Raw genomic sequence first — 15,869 nt, forward strand, 5'->3', positions numbered from 1 at the left:
CTAATGCATTGAAGAGTACAGTGGAATTGGGGAAGAAGGCAAACAACAACTTGCATTTACATAGCAAAAGGTCCCAAGGCACTCAATAAGAGCGATATCAGTAAAATCATTTTGACATCAAGCCACAGAAGGAGTTATCAGGACAAATGAGCGAAAGCTTGCTCAGCGAGGTAGGTGGGAACATCTTAAAGGAGGTGAGAGGTTTAGGGAAAAAATTCCAGAGCTTAGGGCCAAGGCAGTTGAAATAGTGGAACAATTAAAATCAGGGATGCGCAAAGAGGCCAGAATTGGAGGAGTGCAGAAATCATGAAGGCTTGTAGGCCTGGAGGAGCGGGGACATGGTGGTATTTAAAAGCAAAGACGTGGATTTTGAAATTAAGGTCTTGTCAGACTGGGAGCCAGTATGGGTCAGCAAGCACAGGGGTAATGAGTGAATAAGACTTGGAGCAAGTTAAGATACCAGGGAGCAGAGTTTTGCATGAGCTGAAGTTTATGTAGGGTTGAAGATGGGAGACTGGCCAGGAGAGCATTGGAATAGTCAAGTCTAGAAGTAGCAAAGGCATGGTTATGAGACACTTTGGCAGGAGGATGCTAAATTAGGCAAGCTTTAGGTTACGGTGTAGAAATAGGCATCTGATGAAGACTTGAGACAGAGCCATCTTTGACCCATGAATAACAGAAAGATCCCAGGCATGATTCCTTTCCTGTGGTAAGTTAGCTGATCTCAGCAAGGCAGGAGTTTGAGACATTAAAGTTGACACCAGCACCCCAGTTAGGGAAGGGAAATATAGACCAGCATTCCCATACTCATTTGTGTATGGGGGAATCCTGAGAGATTCCAGGGCTGATGCAGAAGCGTGGGGAGTGGGGAGAGAGGTAGATGCCCACCAAATATGAGAGAATTTGAAGGTTTAGGTTGGCTGTGTGTACAGGCGATTGGGTTCCAGGAGGGTGCAGCAATACTCCTCAGTGTCCCAGATACCCGCTCATAAATTAAAGGTAGTCAAGATCACGCAAGCCTACCTAAGCATTCCGAGCTACAAAGAATTCTCAATTGTGAAAGACCGGGATATGAACTGTCTATTGTTGTTAGAAGGAACAGAACAAGCTTAGAGGGGACAAATGAGGATATGAGGCATTTGCCAAAGACTATCAGGGTGGTCCTAACCAGAAGGTATTCAAATTACAGGTCTTCCAGTCTAAGTGCTGGTGTGGTTGTTGCATTAGTTGGAAGGTACAAGCAAGCCGTTGCAGAACAAGTCAGGGACTCTTCAGATATCAGCACCCCAGCTTCCTAACAATATTGACAGTAGCATTATACTTGCTAATGATATCTCTTCGGAGCAACTGCCTGAGGTTATGTAAGCCCTGTACACTTTGGATGTCGAACTTACAGCTTTACATTTGTTCAGATTTTAATGTGGATCCCAGTTTTTGTTGTAATTCATTAACAGGCATAATAAAGGACTGTGAACTATGAAGTGATGAATTCAGAATGTAATGTTTTCTTATTGATCAACATTTTAAAATGCTTACCCTTGTTCAAATCCCTCCATCTCTGAAGTTCCCTGCCTAAACCTCTCTGCCTCTTTACCTCCTCTTTTAAGACATTTCTTAAAAAAAACCTCTTTGACCATCTGCCCTAACATCCTGTTATGTGGCTTGGTGTCAAACTTTGCTTTCTAGTGCTCCTGTGAAGTGCCTTGGGATGTTTTATTACATTAAAAGCACTATATGAATTCAAGTTATTGTATTAAAATCCTTTTGAGAAGCTAAAATTGAATAGATGAAGTCACAAATAATATATAATAAATAACTCAATGATACAATATCGTTGTTCTTGCCAACAGAACTTTGAGCTGAGTGATGACACATTGCTGAATTCAATTAAACTGGCAGACCCTGAGGAACACAATATGCCAGACCTATGTGCAGAGGAGCTTGCTGTAATCCTTGGTATCTGGTGAGCATTTTCAGGCACGCGGATAAGCCAATATTTTGTGGTATCATGTTGGTTTACTTGGTATCTTCTCGCTGTTCAACATAAAAATAAGAAACTACGTCGACTAAAACTTTGAGTTTCTCCATTCCCGTTAATACTGAGATAGGCAAATCCAGGAAATCCCGAGCTACTGCTGAGTGAGCTGATCTGAGCCAAAGCAGCTCATCAGGAAATTGGTGGGATTACTAATTTGTAGATGCTGATTTGAGGAATCAGTGTGACTTCTTAGTAACTTGGATTATAGTTGGTGGATAAATGATCTGCCTGGTGCACTTCTGAGCTACTGAGGCCAGAAGCGCATCAGGTTTGATCCCGATAACTTAATGGGTAAGCTGATCTGAACCAAAGCAGATCATCTTGGTTGCTACAATTGCTGTTGGGCATCCCTGAGCGAGAAAAGGCGGCACAGTGGCGCAGTGGTTAGCACCGCAGCCTCACAGCTCCAGCGACCCGGGTTCAATTCTGGGTACTGCCTGTGTGGAGTTTGCAGGTTCTCCCTGTGTCTGCGTGGGTTTCCTCCGGGTGCTCCGGTTTCCTCCCACAAGCCAAAAGACTTGCAGGTTGGTAGGTAAATTGGCCGTTAAAAATTGCCCCTAGTATAGGTAGGTGGTAGGGAAATATAGGGACAGGTGGGGATGTGGTAGGAATATGGGATTAGTGTAGGATTAGTATAAGTGGGTGGTTGATGGTCGGCACAGACTCGGTGGGCCGAAGGGCCTGTTTCAGTGCTGTATCTCTAAACTAAAAAACTAAACTAAAACAAGTAATCAGCCAGGGCTGTACCTCTTTGACTGATCAGTTTTTAAAAATTCTTTTCATGGGATGTGAGTGTCACTGGCAAGGCCAGCATTTGTTGTCCATCCTGAATTGCAGCGATTCCTGCTCTATGTGCCTGTGTCTAAATCTTTGTTAGATGAAGACAGGGCCAGACTTGGAACAGTGCTGGCCATGGTTAAATAATCTGCCAGTACTCATACCCATACTCAATTTTTCAAAAATTGAAAAAAAGTGTTTTAGCAATGCTGAAACATTGCACTGCAAAGTGAAGTAAGGCCATTTATGATCTATGCAAAAAAAATTACTGAATGGAAGGTGTTAGCTTATAGATTGGACAAAGAATTTCATGGTAATCTAAGGGGTGAAAGTGCATTGCAAGGACAGATTCGACTAATAGCTTAAGCTGTGAGCTTTCTACAAGGGATTTTAAGTCATCTGATCCCCAAGATGGAAATTACCACCGGTAATCCTCTGCCACTCTTGTGTTTATTTTATTAGTTAGTCTCCTCCTTCAGTGCTCTCTGGTCCTTCTGTATTCTTCCCCCACCCCCCACCCTTTGATCCTGCACTGACTGCAGAGTCTTCAGTTGCGCTCTGAACTTTGTCTTTAAAACTTGCTATTCCTTTCTGCCTTCTTAAGCCAGCTCCTTTCCCAAATCTTTGGCCTCCTGTCTTAATTCCCCTACAAACACTCAGTGTCTGTTCACTTCTTATCCTGTTCAGCACTGTGGGAAGTTTTTCTACATTAAAATCACAATATCATATTGCATGTGGATTTTTAAAAATCTCCTATTGGGTAATGATACAGAATGGCACAAAAGCTCATAGTCTATTTGGTTCTATCAAATGCTGAATCATTAAAGATTTTTCATCCTCTATGTAATAATGTAGATAATTTGTTTTATAAGCCTGCAGAAATTCCACCTCAGCACCTCTTGTGGTGTCTCCTTGACTTTCATACAGCAGTTTATTACCTCCAAATTGTAACACCCTAAAATGAGAGACACTGTTGACAGCTTGAAATGAATGATTCTGATGCTTAATAAGAGATTTGCATTCAAGTAGTGCCTTATCAGAAATATCTCAAAACATTTCATGCACAATTAATTACTCTAAAATTATGTGATTCTTATGTAGACATACACAGCAACCATTTAATGCACAACAATATCCCATGAATATGTTGAATGATCAGTTAATCTCTTTTTAATGCTGCTGGTTGAGGGAGGAACGTTGGACTCCAGGTGAAGTTGCTATTGTTCTTTAAATAATGTTGTAGGATTATTACCCTGAACCATCAGAATAGGCAGACCAGATCTTAGTTTAGTCTCACATCTGAAAGATGTCACCTCTTGCATTGCAGCACTCCCTGCGAGTGTCAGCTTACATACTGTTTTCAAGTCCTGGAGCAGTGCTTGAACTCAAATCTTATGACTAGGAAGCAAGAATGGTGTCAACTGAGCCAAGTTGACATCTATTTTGAACAAAATAACCATGTCAAGGTTCAGATGGTGACCATGTTTACTGTTCTCTCTGTTGGTTTTTAATGTTATTGCTGTCCAAACAGATGGATAACCATTTAATGACTCCTATCTTCTCACAAATTCTGCAGCTTTGGCCAAGCTCTTAGTTACCCATTCTGTTATTTCCTTCTTTGACTCAGTGTCAATGGTTGTCTGATTATGCTGCTGTGAGGTGCCTTGGGGCGTTATATTATGTGCTATATAAGTGCAAGTTGTTGATAATATTAAAGTGAGAATTGTGAAATAACCCAGATTTGGGTGTGATCCAGCAGGACATGAGTGCAGCTTGTTGGCTACTTCAAAAAAAAACACACAATTCTGATAAGACGTAGATGGCGTAATATTAGTTGCCTTGGCCTTTGCCATACCGCAATCCATTCTCTCAGTTTTTACATTTATTATTATTAACCATGGCTGCTTTCTCAGATCAAGAAATTGAGAATGTGGCATGTGCAGCTTCCTTTACCCGAAGTAAATTTACATAATTTCTGTGGAACAACAAATCTTTGGCATATTAATTTGCTTGCCTTTCAAGAAAGAACCATTCATGTTTCTATTAAATATATTGCAGCCAGCTATATTATAATGCTGGTGCTATTTTTGGTTGAACCATCTATCTGGTTTAATCCCAAAAAGTGTTGAACATTTTTACCACTTCTGGTGGATTTTGCGCATCCATTCTTGGATTGGTCAGTAAGTTTTCGTAGACAAAAAAAGTTCTTAATATTCTTTGTTGAAATATGATTTTTCTTTTCCAGTTAGATTAATACTTTCAGTAAAGAACAGCAAGGTTTATATTCAGAATGCACCCTAAACGACTGCAGACACTGAAAAAAAAATTATGTAGATAAAAGTCCTCGGCCGCAATTTGAAATTTTCTCTCGTACATTTTATTCATGGTACATGCAGAATATTTGTTACATGAGCCACATCCGGGCTCAAGCTTTAAGGTTATCTACCTCATGTCACAAGGGCATTTACAGATGAAAGTCATGGCATGCAGAGCTCATGGTTAATTATGTCATGCTTCCCCAAGGGGGACAAGGCTAACTCATCTGGCAGGTAGCAGATGTTTGGATAAGCTTTCTGTCCTTTATTTTTCCTTTCCAGTTGAGTTAATTGCAAGTGTGTTGTAGACCATCTGGAGGCATCTACAAAATGCACTGCAGCAATGCACCAAGGCTCCTTAGACAGCACCTTCCAAACCCCTGACCTCTACCACCTTGAAGGACAAGGGTAGCAGATGCATGGGAATACCACCACCTGCAAGTTCCCCTCCAAGTCACACACCATCCTGACTTGGAACTCTATTGGCGTTACTTCACCATTGCTGGGTCAAAATTCTGGAACTCCCTCCCTAACAGCACTGTGGGTGTACCTACCCCACATTGACTGCAGCTCACCACCACCATCTCAAAGGCAATTAGGGATGGGCAATAAATTTTCCCACTGCAGTGGATCTTGTTTGGCTAAAACAGAATCATTTTTAACTACCCCCAGCATGGTATACATCTCATAGCCTGACTGCCAGCCTGTGTCCTTGTCTATCTCATCTCTATCATATGAACACATATGAAAAGGGATCCAAGACTTTTCCAATACAATGTATGTGAGGTGTTTTTCAGTTGCTAAGACAGGCTAACAAATGGCTTATTTATAGCCTATAGGAAAACAGGATTGAAGCTAGCTCATTATCAAATACCTTTCAATTCAAAGCCCTCTTTTTAACATGAGAATATAGTTTGCTTTTAAAGACTCAACATTAAAAGTAACTTTTTCTCAAAGCCTTCCTGTGGGAAAATGGCCAAAAATTATGAAACATAATGTCCACTTTCCAGCGAAAAGTGGAAGAGCCTAAAGGAAATTTTGGAGGCAAGACCATGAAAGGATTTGTAAATAAGGATAATTTTAAAATCAATATGTTGGGGAATAGGAATCTGGAGGTGATGGGTGAGTGAGACATAGTGTAAATGGGGTGCAGGCTGTACTTTTTTTGGATAAGTTAGGCCAGTGAGGGTTGATTTGAGCAATGGTCGTCAAATATGCATCTTATTTTTAAAGTCTTAAAGAGGAAATGTTCTAAATGAGATTTGCAGAGACTGTGTCCATATTTTGCCAATGTTTCTGAGGCTGTGATCTAGAAATATGATTGATTCCTGGGATGAGAGGGTTGTCCTGTGAGGAGAGATTGAGTAGAATGGGCCTATACTCTCTGGAATTTAGAAGAATGAGAGGTGATCTCATTGAAACATATAAAATTAGAAGGCTTGACAGTGTAGATGCTATTTTCCTGGCTTGAGGGTATAGAACTAGGGGGCATAATCTCGGGGTAAGGGGGTCAGCCATTTAGGATTGAAATGAGAAATCTCTTCACTGAGGGTTGTGAATCCTCATCATTCTGTACCCAAGAAGGCTATGGATGCTCGGTCAATGACTAGATTCAAGATAAAATGGGAATCAAAGAATATGGGGATAGGGCAGGGAAATGGAGTTGAGGTAGAAGAACTGCCATGATAATGAATGATGGAGCAGGTTCGAGGGGCCGGATGATCATTTCCTGCTGCAGTTTCTTAAGTTATTATGTGATGTTCCTGTACTTAATATCAGCTACTTTTGTTGCTTTCAATAATCAAGAAGCCAACTAGTATATAATAAGTCGATTTATTTTTTAACTACAAATGATCTTTCAGATAATTTAGGCTGCAGAGATGAGATGATTTGCATTGTGTCAAAGTTCACACAGCGAATAGCTGAGCCATCCAGCCCTTGAAAAACCAAGGTGTGTTTCTACGCTGAGTTACATGATCTCATTGAAGAAACTACGTTTGGCTTCAGGCTAGGGAGGGGATGATGTAGGGACGTGAGAAATCATCTAGCGTTACTAGTCCTTGAAGCGGCCAACATCCCCAGCTTATACACACTACTGAGTCAGCGGCGCTTGAGATGGCTTGGCCATGTGAGCCGCATGGAAGATGGCAGGATCCCCAAAGACACATTGTACAGCGAGCTCGCCACTGGTATCAGACCCACCGGCCGTCCATGTCTCCGTTATAAAGACGTCTGCAAACGCGACATGAAATCGTGTGACATTGATCACAAGTCGTGGGAGTCAGTTGCCAGCATTCGCCAGAGCTGGCGGGCAGCCGTAAAGACAGGGCTAAATTGTGGCGAGTCGAAGAGACTTAGTAGTTGGCAGGAAAAAAGACAGAGGCGCAAGGGGAGAGCCAACTGTGCAACAGCCCCAACAAACAAATTTCTCTGCAGCACCTGTGGAAGAGCCTGTCACTCCAGAATTGGCCTTTATAGCCACTCCAGGCGCTGCTTCACAAACCACTGACCACCTCCAGGCGCGTATCCATTGTCTCTTGAGATAAGGAGGCCCAAAAGAAGAACTGCACAAATGAAGCGTGCAGTTTTTATAAATTCATTGATGGGATGTGAGTGTTGCCAACAAGGATTTATTGCTGATTCCTAATTGCTGTTGAAGGCGGTGGTGAGCCACCTTCTTTGACCACTGCAGTCCATCATAGTGCTTTTGATACAACTGAGTGGCTTGCTCTTTCTTTACTGAGGGCAGTTAAGAGTCAGCCACATTGCTTTGGGTCTAGAGTCATGTGTAGGCCAGACCAGCAAAGGATAGCACATTTCCTTCCCTAAAGCACAGAAGTAAACCAGTTGGGCTTTTACGACAATCCAATAGTTTCATGGTCACCATTACTGATACGAACTTTTATTCCAGATTTATTTAATTAACTGAATTGTAAATTCCCAAACTGCAATAGTGGGAATTGAACTCACGCTTCTGGATTATTCGTCCAGGATACTTAGGAATGAGCAACAAATGCTAGCCTTGCCAATGATGCTCACATCCCATGAAAGAATTTAAAAAAGTAACGTAATCACTATGCTACCGTACCCGGGTGAGAACATGGTTGGGGTTGGGTGTCGCTCAATAGGCTGCCGGCAATCGTTGCTTGGCTCTGTATGAATAGTGATTGCAAGTGCCAAGGTACCAGGGAGTGACTGACATCTGTGGAAATGTGCCATATCAAAGGGTCAGCAACTTCAGGAGAGAAACGTTGGAGGGGGTAAAGGCCAAAGGATATAGAAATAGCTGCAGTCAAGGCTTCAAATCATCGTCAGAAAATTAGCTTTGTGCTTGTCGGAAATCAGTTTCCTAAATTGCTTTTGTCCCCTCTGTAGGCATCAAAAGTGAGCTTGTTGGATAACATCAGTGGAAATAGTGAAGTTGCTTGGTACTTTTATTTTTGTCACTGTATCTGAAAAATATTGGTTTAATCTCCATGGATACTTGAGATTTTTTTCTTCTGAACAGCCTACATGCAGCTCTAGTGTCCTTTCAAGCTTTAATGAAATTCTCATTTACTGCATCCCCCTCTTCAACCTGTCAATCAGTACAAGCTAGTGTAGGGAAAGCATTTTGTTTAATAATGGGTTTGAGGAGGTGATGAAATATTAAGAATATTAAGATTGATGCTAGACTGTGGGAACCAATGCATAGATACAAACACCATGACATCATAGTTTTCAGAAAGAAGTATGCTGTTGTGTGGGAGACAAACCACCCACTGATCCTTAAAAAGGCATGAGACAATTTTGGATTTTTTTGGTGAGGGAGCAAAGGATGTGGAATGTTTAGTACCTATACTAACAAAATTCCAAACAAAGCTTTAGTGTTTACATAACTAGTTTTTAAAAAGTCAGGGTAAGTGGATTGGGCGTAGTATTTTCAGTAAAGAGTACTGCACCTATCTAAGTAAGAATGTAGTTTCTATAGAATTGCATGTTGTAGGACTAAGTTTTTAAGCGTTAGATGATTATTACCCCTCCCCCACTGCTCTCCACCCCGGCCACCTTGTCTAGTCAGATCTTTACACTTACCAGATAGCTGCTCACCTGACGGTCAAGACGAGACTTATCAGTTAACTCTCCATAGGGAGCAAAATGGACCTTTCTTGGTGTGGAGGCCAACTGCAAAGAGACTTGGGCTGTGAAGCTTCAATACTGGCCAACTCAGAAGGGGTGCTGATATTCTCATTTACATTGAAAGTGTCCCCCTGCCTCCCCACCTTGTACGTTAGAACAGCATTAAACATTTTCCATCAGTTATTGATGTTTCTGTTTAATGCTGTTGAATTAAATTTGTGGTTATTGGCACTCGATTTGATTTTACTATGTGAATGTCATCTCACCCCACACTGAGAATGCAGGAATGTGAGTTGCCTACACCAAATAGACCCGAAGCCGCATTTTAAATTCCCATTTGTACCTTGAATGTCAATTAAGCAAGTATGTATCCTTCTTTCATGCCTCTTAGCTCATGAATTTTCAAATTGTGCTTGCTTTTTCGAACAATAAAATTGGGCTCTGCTTTATTTTTCACATCACATCTGGATAGTTGCAGTTTAGAATTATTATAGCTTTTTTGGAAGGTTGTGGATCTAATTGGAGCTTTGATAGAGGATAATCCTATGTTCGTAACCCAAAGAATGTAGTGAAATCTGAGACTTATTCCCTGTGAGCCAAGTGTATGTAGACTTGTCAGCAAGTTATACGTTATACATCTCCATTGAAAACAGGGAACGCTCTGGCTTTTTTGTATTAATGTACTTTTAATATTAAAAAGTCTGTTGCAGTTAGGTCTTTTCCCCAACACTTTCCTTATGTTCCCAGTTAGACTGCCGTTTCCACGAGTAGACAGAGTTTCATGAACTAAACTTGCGTTTTTTTTTGGCTGGATATAGCTTAGCACTGCCCAGGTCTAACAAATAACTCTGACTCACTTATTGGAGAGCTTGTGGGATGCATACTTTCACTCTTTGGGTCTTTTTGCACCATTTTCTACTTCAAAGGCGACAAGACAACCATTTCTCTCCTCTCTGCTTTGTTTTTGCATGAGGCTTCCTTCGAACCATACTCCCGTCATGAGGGGATTAGGGCTCCTCTGGTATCATCACATTCTGCTTGGACTGAATCGAGCATTATTCTGCCAAATCTACTTCCACCTTATTGTTCTTCTTGAAATAACTACCCATTGGGATGATCTGTAAGACTGTAAGTCAGAGTAATGTTTGCACTTCACATTCATGGAATGTTTGGCAGGTGTTTCTTAGCAGCTGAACCCTCTGCTCCCCTTTAAAGGACCAACCCCTGCCATTTCACGCCCTTCCAGGGAACAGGTGTGATAGGTCTTTCACTTTCCGCCAGGATTCCTGGACATTCTGGCGCATGCCTTTTATATGGGGAAAGTGACCTTTGTGACCATTGCCTGGTTTTGAATAGCTTACAAGAAGGTTTTAGTATAAAACAGTTAATGTTTGGGCAGAAACAAAGATAGTGGTTTCTATAATTCAACACCCTTTTCATTGTTCTCCCGTTAATCAATCACATTACAGACACATGGACAATTTCAATGCATTTTTTTTTTATAAATTGGAATTTTAGCAATGTCTTGTACAAGGAAATTGATGTTTTCCTGTGTCTCGAATCGAAGCATGTTAACCTTGCCAGATACTTTGCAGAGCTTGCATCAGTGGTACTTCCAAAATAAGTATTTTACGAAAATTTGGAATGCAAACGTAGCTTTTCAAAAAAAAAAACCTGGATTTGTAATTTGTGTTGAATTCTAAGTTTGAAGTACTATTGTCTCACCTCTGTCTTGAATTATTTTGAAATAGATGTGTGAGCACTTCACAACCCAGCCTAGCTATTCCACCTCTTTTAGCTCTTCTTTATTATAATGATGGTCAACCTGTTGTGTTTGTCTCTGCACTGTGTGCTACCTGGATCAGATCACAGGTGGCCAGAAACTTCAACTTTGACTCAGATTTTCCAGTTTTATTTCCTCCTCTCCTGAAGCTGATAGCGCAGATTTTGGCAGTAGTAATGACAGCGAAACTCAGTGTTCATTGTCATTACTCCGCTAACACTGATAGCAACTTCTGGAGTCTGTGCATGTGTACTTAAACATGGAAACCCAGAAGTTTCTATCACTAGTTCTACATTCCTCTATAGGGTGCGCTCTTGAAGTCCCTGCAGACTGCAGTCAATTAGAAATCATTGAACTGATGAGAACTACTTCACCCTATTAGTCTCGCTGTAAAAGCACTTGAAAAGTAAAGTTTCTTTATGATCTTGCAGCTTCAACCATAATCTCGTGTATGTCCAAATCTTTATTGTGGTCTTCATAAAATGATATTAAAAAGTGAAGGATAATCAATGCTTTTAACTTTCTGGTTTATTGTCTGTGAGAATTCTTCATTCTGATTGGTTGCTTATCCTGCTTGATGACATTACTGTTGCTGGACGCCTGGAGATCCCCTTGACTCGGTGCCAAATTCAAATTAACATCGGGAAAGGTGAAATTGATGCCACAGGTGTTTGCTAGATCTTTTTGGGAGCTTTCTTTGAAGTGAATGGTGTTGCCTGCAGTATTCAGGCCGAATATAGGTGATCAAGATTTTTTTACAGAGAAACTGTCTTGGTTGTGAGATGCAATCCCCAGAAAACATCAACAGAAATTCCAGAATATCCTCCATTCTCTGAGAATCGAAACAAAAATTGACTAATTCAGTCATTGTAAGTCAGTGACCTTGGTCCTGAGTCAGTGTTCAGCAGGCTACTTGACTATGTCGGGGTGACAGAGCAGGGGAGTTGGTTGGGGAAGTCACAGCCAAGCCTGAATCTGTGTTCCCTTCACATCCACCCACTTGGGTTACTAGATAGTGAACAGGAGCAGATTGATAACTCATAACACCGAATCCAGTTATTATTCCCCTGCTACTGCTTTGGCTGAAATCAGCAATCTCACTACAGATTGGGTATCATTCTGGTCCGGATGTTGCAGTGCCCCTTCATGTGATATTTGGCAGATGTTTTGTGTTTGCTTAATTTGCTGCAGAGGATAAGGATGCAACTTTCTTCCATGCATAAGCTGCTCATTAATTGGATGCAGGATAAGAATATGCCCTTGGTAAACAAATCAGCACACACTAATACCTTATCAAACATCACGAAGAAGGGTCGCTGACCCGAAACGTTAACTCTGCTTCTCTTTCCACAGATGCTGCCAGACCTGCTGAGTGATTCCAGCATTTCTTGTTTTTGTTACACACTAATACCTGATGCATTGGTGACTAACTCTGCTGTCGAATTCTGCCTTTTTTGATGAGTGAAAACAATTAGCTAAAAACACGTTACACAGACCAATTCTTAATGACCTGCAACTGCCTACAAAAAATGCAGTACTTCAATATTGTATGGGATAATTTTATCATTACTGGTAAAATATGAAATTCATTTCACTGCTCCAGAATTAATTGTACATATTTTAAGGTGCCGTTGACTGATCTGAACAGTCAGTGTGTATTTTTGTTTCTCCTACTGGTTTTTGTGTCTCCTGCAAATTTACATTTTTAAGTAGGATTTAAGTTTTCATATCACAGTGAGGGCTGCAGCTATCTTCAGTATCTCATTTTCAAAATATTCGGCTATGCCTTAGCTCTTATGTAAGGGCCGGTTAGTTATATATGAGGATTAACTTGGATTTATTGATGTCCAGAGACAGTTAAACAGAGTTCACTTTAATGTATGATTCATATTTCACTGTTTGTGCCAAATGCCATAAATACACTAAGTACTATTTCAACCTGTCAAGATGCATAGTATATCTGGAATATCTCTTCCCCCAGCTTGTGCAGGTTTTGATTTGCAGGTCTCGACGCGTGGAATCTTTCAATAGTTGTTGTGTTGCAGGGTTATTGTATGTATCCCAGTATATATTCTCACCCTTCAGCAATTGCACCATTTTTCGACTGTTAATAGAAACAATTCTTTCTTGGACATCTTCAATTTTTGTGTTTTGGTTTCGAATGGCAATTTTTAAAAATAGTTACTCTGTAGGTTTCAAAATGAGGTTCCCAGACTTGTTGGGGGAGGGTCCATGATGTAATCAAATTTGATGTATTTTTCTGTGTTTGTTGATACTGGCATGTCAATTCTGTTGCTGCCCACTGCTTTAAAAAAAAAAATGATTTCCTAATGTTTTCCTCTGGATAGCTGACAACTGTCTTCTGGATATTAGTTCAGAAAGTCCCCGGAAAATGTCAACATCTGCAGGAGTCCCCCCACACATGAAAGTCTCTAAAGCACTGCAGTTACACAGATGCTGGCAGCCCTCCAATAGCTCACCCAAGGGGCCATTCATCATCTGTAAAACAGCCAATGCAGGCAGGAGCATCACAGCAGAGCCCACTGCTCTCACCATCCTAAGTCTACTCATTGTACACATTCAAGTATGGACCCAATGCAATTGTGAGCAGGGAAGGCTAGCTAAGTTCCAACTTGCCAGATTAATTCTAATGTCCCATAAAGTGCAGTGACTATGATTAGCTAATTGAACGCAGACCAGATATCAGACCTGGTTTGTATGTTTGATACTGCACCGAATGGTGCATTGATTTATTGAGCTATCGGGAACTGCATTACCATTTCAATGAAAAATCTACATTTAATTTCACCTTCCCTATCCCTTCCAATAAGTCAGATTCCTTGTTTATACAATATCCTGATATGTTATTTAGCTGACATTCTTTATTATTGCAGATTTTCTTTGGAAATAAAGCTTTTTTTTTGCTTCCCTACAAACTCTGCTTAGTTTGCAGAGGGGAGCAAAAAGATCATTTTATTTTCATCCATTTATAATACTTGATTCCATAGTAGATTAGTGATTGCAAAACTGCTTTTCAACAAATGCTGCAGTTTTCTTTGGTTTTATTTTTAACCTAGCAATTTGCTGCAATTTTCCAATTCTTCTTTCTAGATCTTTGCACTGTAGCCTAGCTTAACAACTCCAGGGAAACCATATGCTGAACATGCATGTGAAAGAGTGTTTTCAAGCCGAAGGGCATGCAGCATTGCTCCACAATTTGCCTTTCCCCTTATATCAGACCACCTATCACTAAAGAAATTAGAGAAGCTCAAGACTTTTCCCCAAAGTAGTAGATTAGATTAGATACAGAGTATGAAGCATTCTCATTCTGTTAGTTAATCTGGCATGATGCTGAGTACTTGACATCACAGGCTTCAAATCACCAAGTGGATGGTTCAATGCATTTGACACTGTTGCTATCTTACAGGAAATAACAAGCCAGGGTGCAGGTTAATGGTCATTTCACCCATTCCAGTTCTGTTCCCTGGACAACTCTGGATCAGGTTCCAGTTGATAACACACTTGTGGTCCAGGTTTAACTGTGGCATTGACATCCACTGTGGCAAGTCAGTCCTGACACCTAGCATTATGGCTGCTCTGCAGGGGTTTCTTGTGTCCTAAATCTGAAGGAAGTTGAATGAAGAAGGAAGCTACATCACCTGTCTGGGGGAATTTACTTTTCAGATATTTTGTATTTTCCATACACATAATCCACAATCCATTCACACAGGTATTGCAAGGGAGGGTGGGGTTCGTGTTAAGTGATTAGCTAGTTGCAATTTAGCTTAAGGCCAAAGAAAAGCAACACAATGGTGCAGAAACTTTATACTTGGGAGACCATTTGTTGTACCGCCTCTGTATAATGTCATGACATCTTCATATGTATGTGTTCAGTACTATGTTTCCTGTGAAGCTATTAAGCTCGCCTGTACTCCTGTAGTGGGCAGAAGATGTAAATAGTTTAAAGATGACCTTATCTGGGCGATAATCAATTTTTCCCCATGCATGGTATTCATTTTCCTTTTGTTATTTTCTCACGTGACTAATTCTTCAACATTTTGACAAATGTCCAATCTTCCTTTGATTGCTGTTCAATCTATTTTCCAGCTCAGGTATTGGAGGACTGAGTTAAGGAATTGGACTGGAAGAGCTTGAGCTTTTCTGCTTTGCCATTCTTTTAAACTTTGAAGTGTGACGTCTGAAACTGGCTGAAAAAACAAACACATAAATGCACATGCACATGTATACAACACAAACGTGCACACACTTCATATGCACATGCACACATGCTCATATACACACAGTGCGTCCGGCTGTTGATGTTTCAGTTACGTAACCATTCATCCGGTAGATAAATGTCTCTGACAATTGAACCATTGAAATTGCAGCAGGTGAGGCCATTTGGTCTCTGCCAAGGTTAGCTCTTCAATTGGAGTTATCTAACCTTAATTCCATTTCTCTGCCCTTTAGCTCTATTTTATAATTTTACTCGATAAATTCCTTTCAGTCTTTTAGTGATCCTCATTCTGTGTCCCGTTGTAACAGATTCACCAGCCAGTCGAAACACCCGTTCACTATTTGCCCACTCAAAACCTTACATCATGTTGAAAACCTTATTTATAGACCCCACTTTTAACCTTTGCTGTTCAGGTGAATAAGCCTACATTCTTTGAGATTTTTTCCCCTAACGATAACCTCTCATTCTTTATAATATTTTAGTGAATCCTCCATGATTTTAACACCCTTCCTATAATGAAGTGTTCAGAATTACACACACTACTTCAAATAAACTTGCCTGATTAATGTCTGTACATTTTAACAGTGCTCCTTTGTTTTT

The 15,869-nt window shown here is 40.6% G+C and overlaps 1 protein-coding gene across 1 annotated transcript in view; it reads left to right on the forward strand.

Moving 5' to 3' along the window:
* Positions 1-15,869, forward strand: part of ttc27 (tetratricopeptide repeat domain 27) — a 209,791-nt gene that overhangs the window by 56,896 nt on the left and 137,026 nt on the right. Inside the window, exon 8 of the mRNA XM_068045342.1 lies at positions 1,851-1,963. Within this exon, the coding sequence (XP_067901443.1) occupies positions 1,851-1,963 (113 nt within the window). The remainder of the gene's footprint in view (positions 1-1,850; positions 1,964-15,869) is intronic.

The sequence above is a fragment of the Heterodontus francisci genome, chromosome 13 (assembly GCF_036365525.1).
Source record: "Heterodontus francisci isolate sHetFra1 chromosome 13, sHetFra1.hap1, whole genome shotgun sequence".
Lineage (NCBI taxonomy): Eukaryota > Metazoa > Chordata > Chondrichthyes > Heterodontiformes > Heterodontidae > Heterodontus > Heterodontus francisci.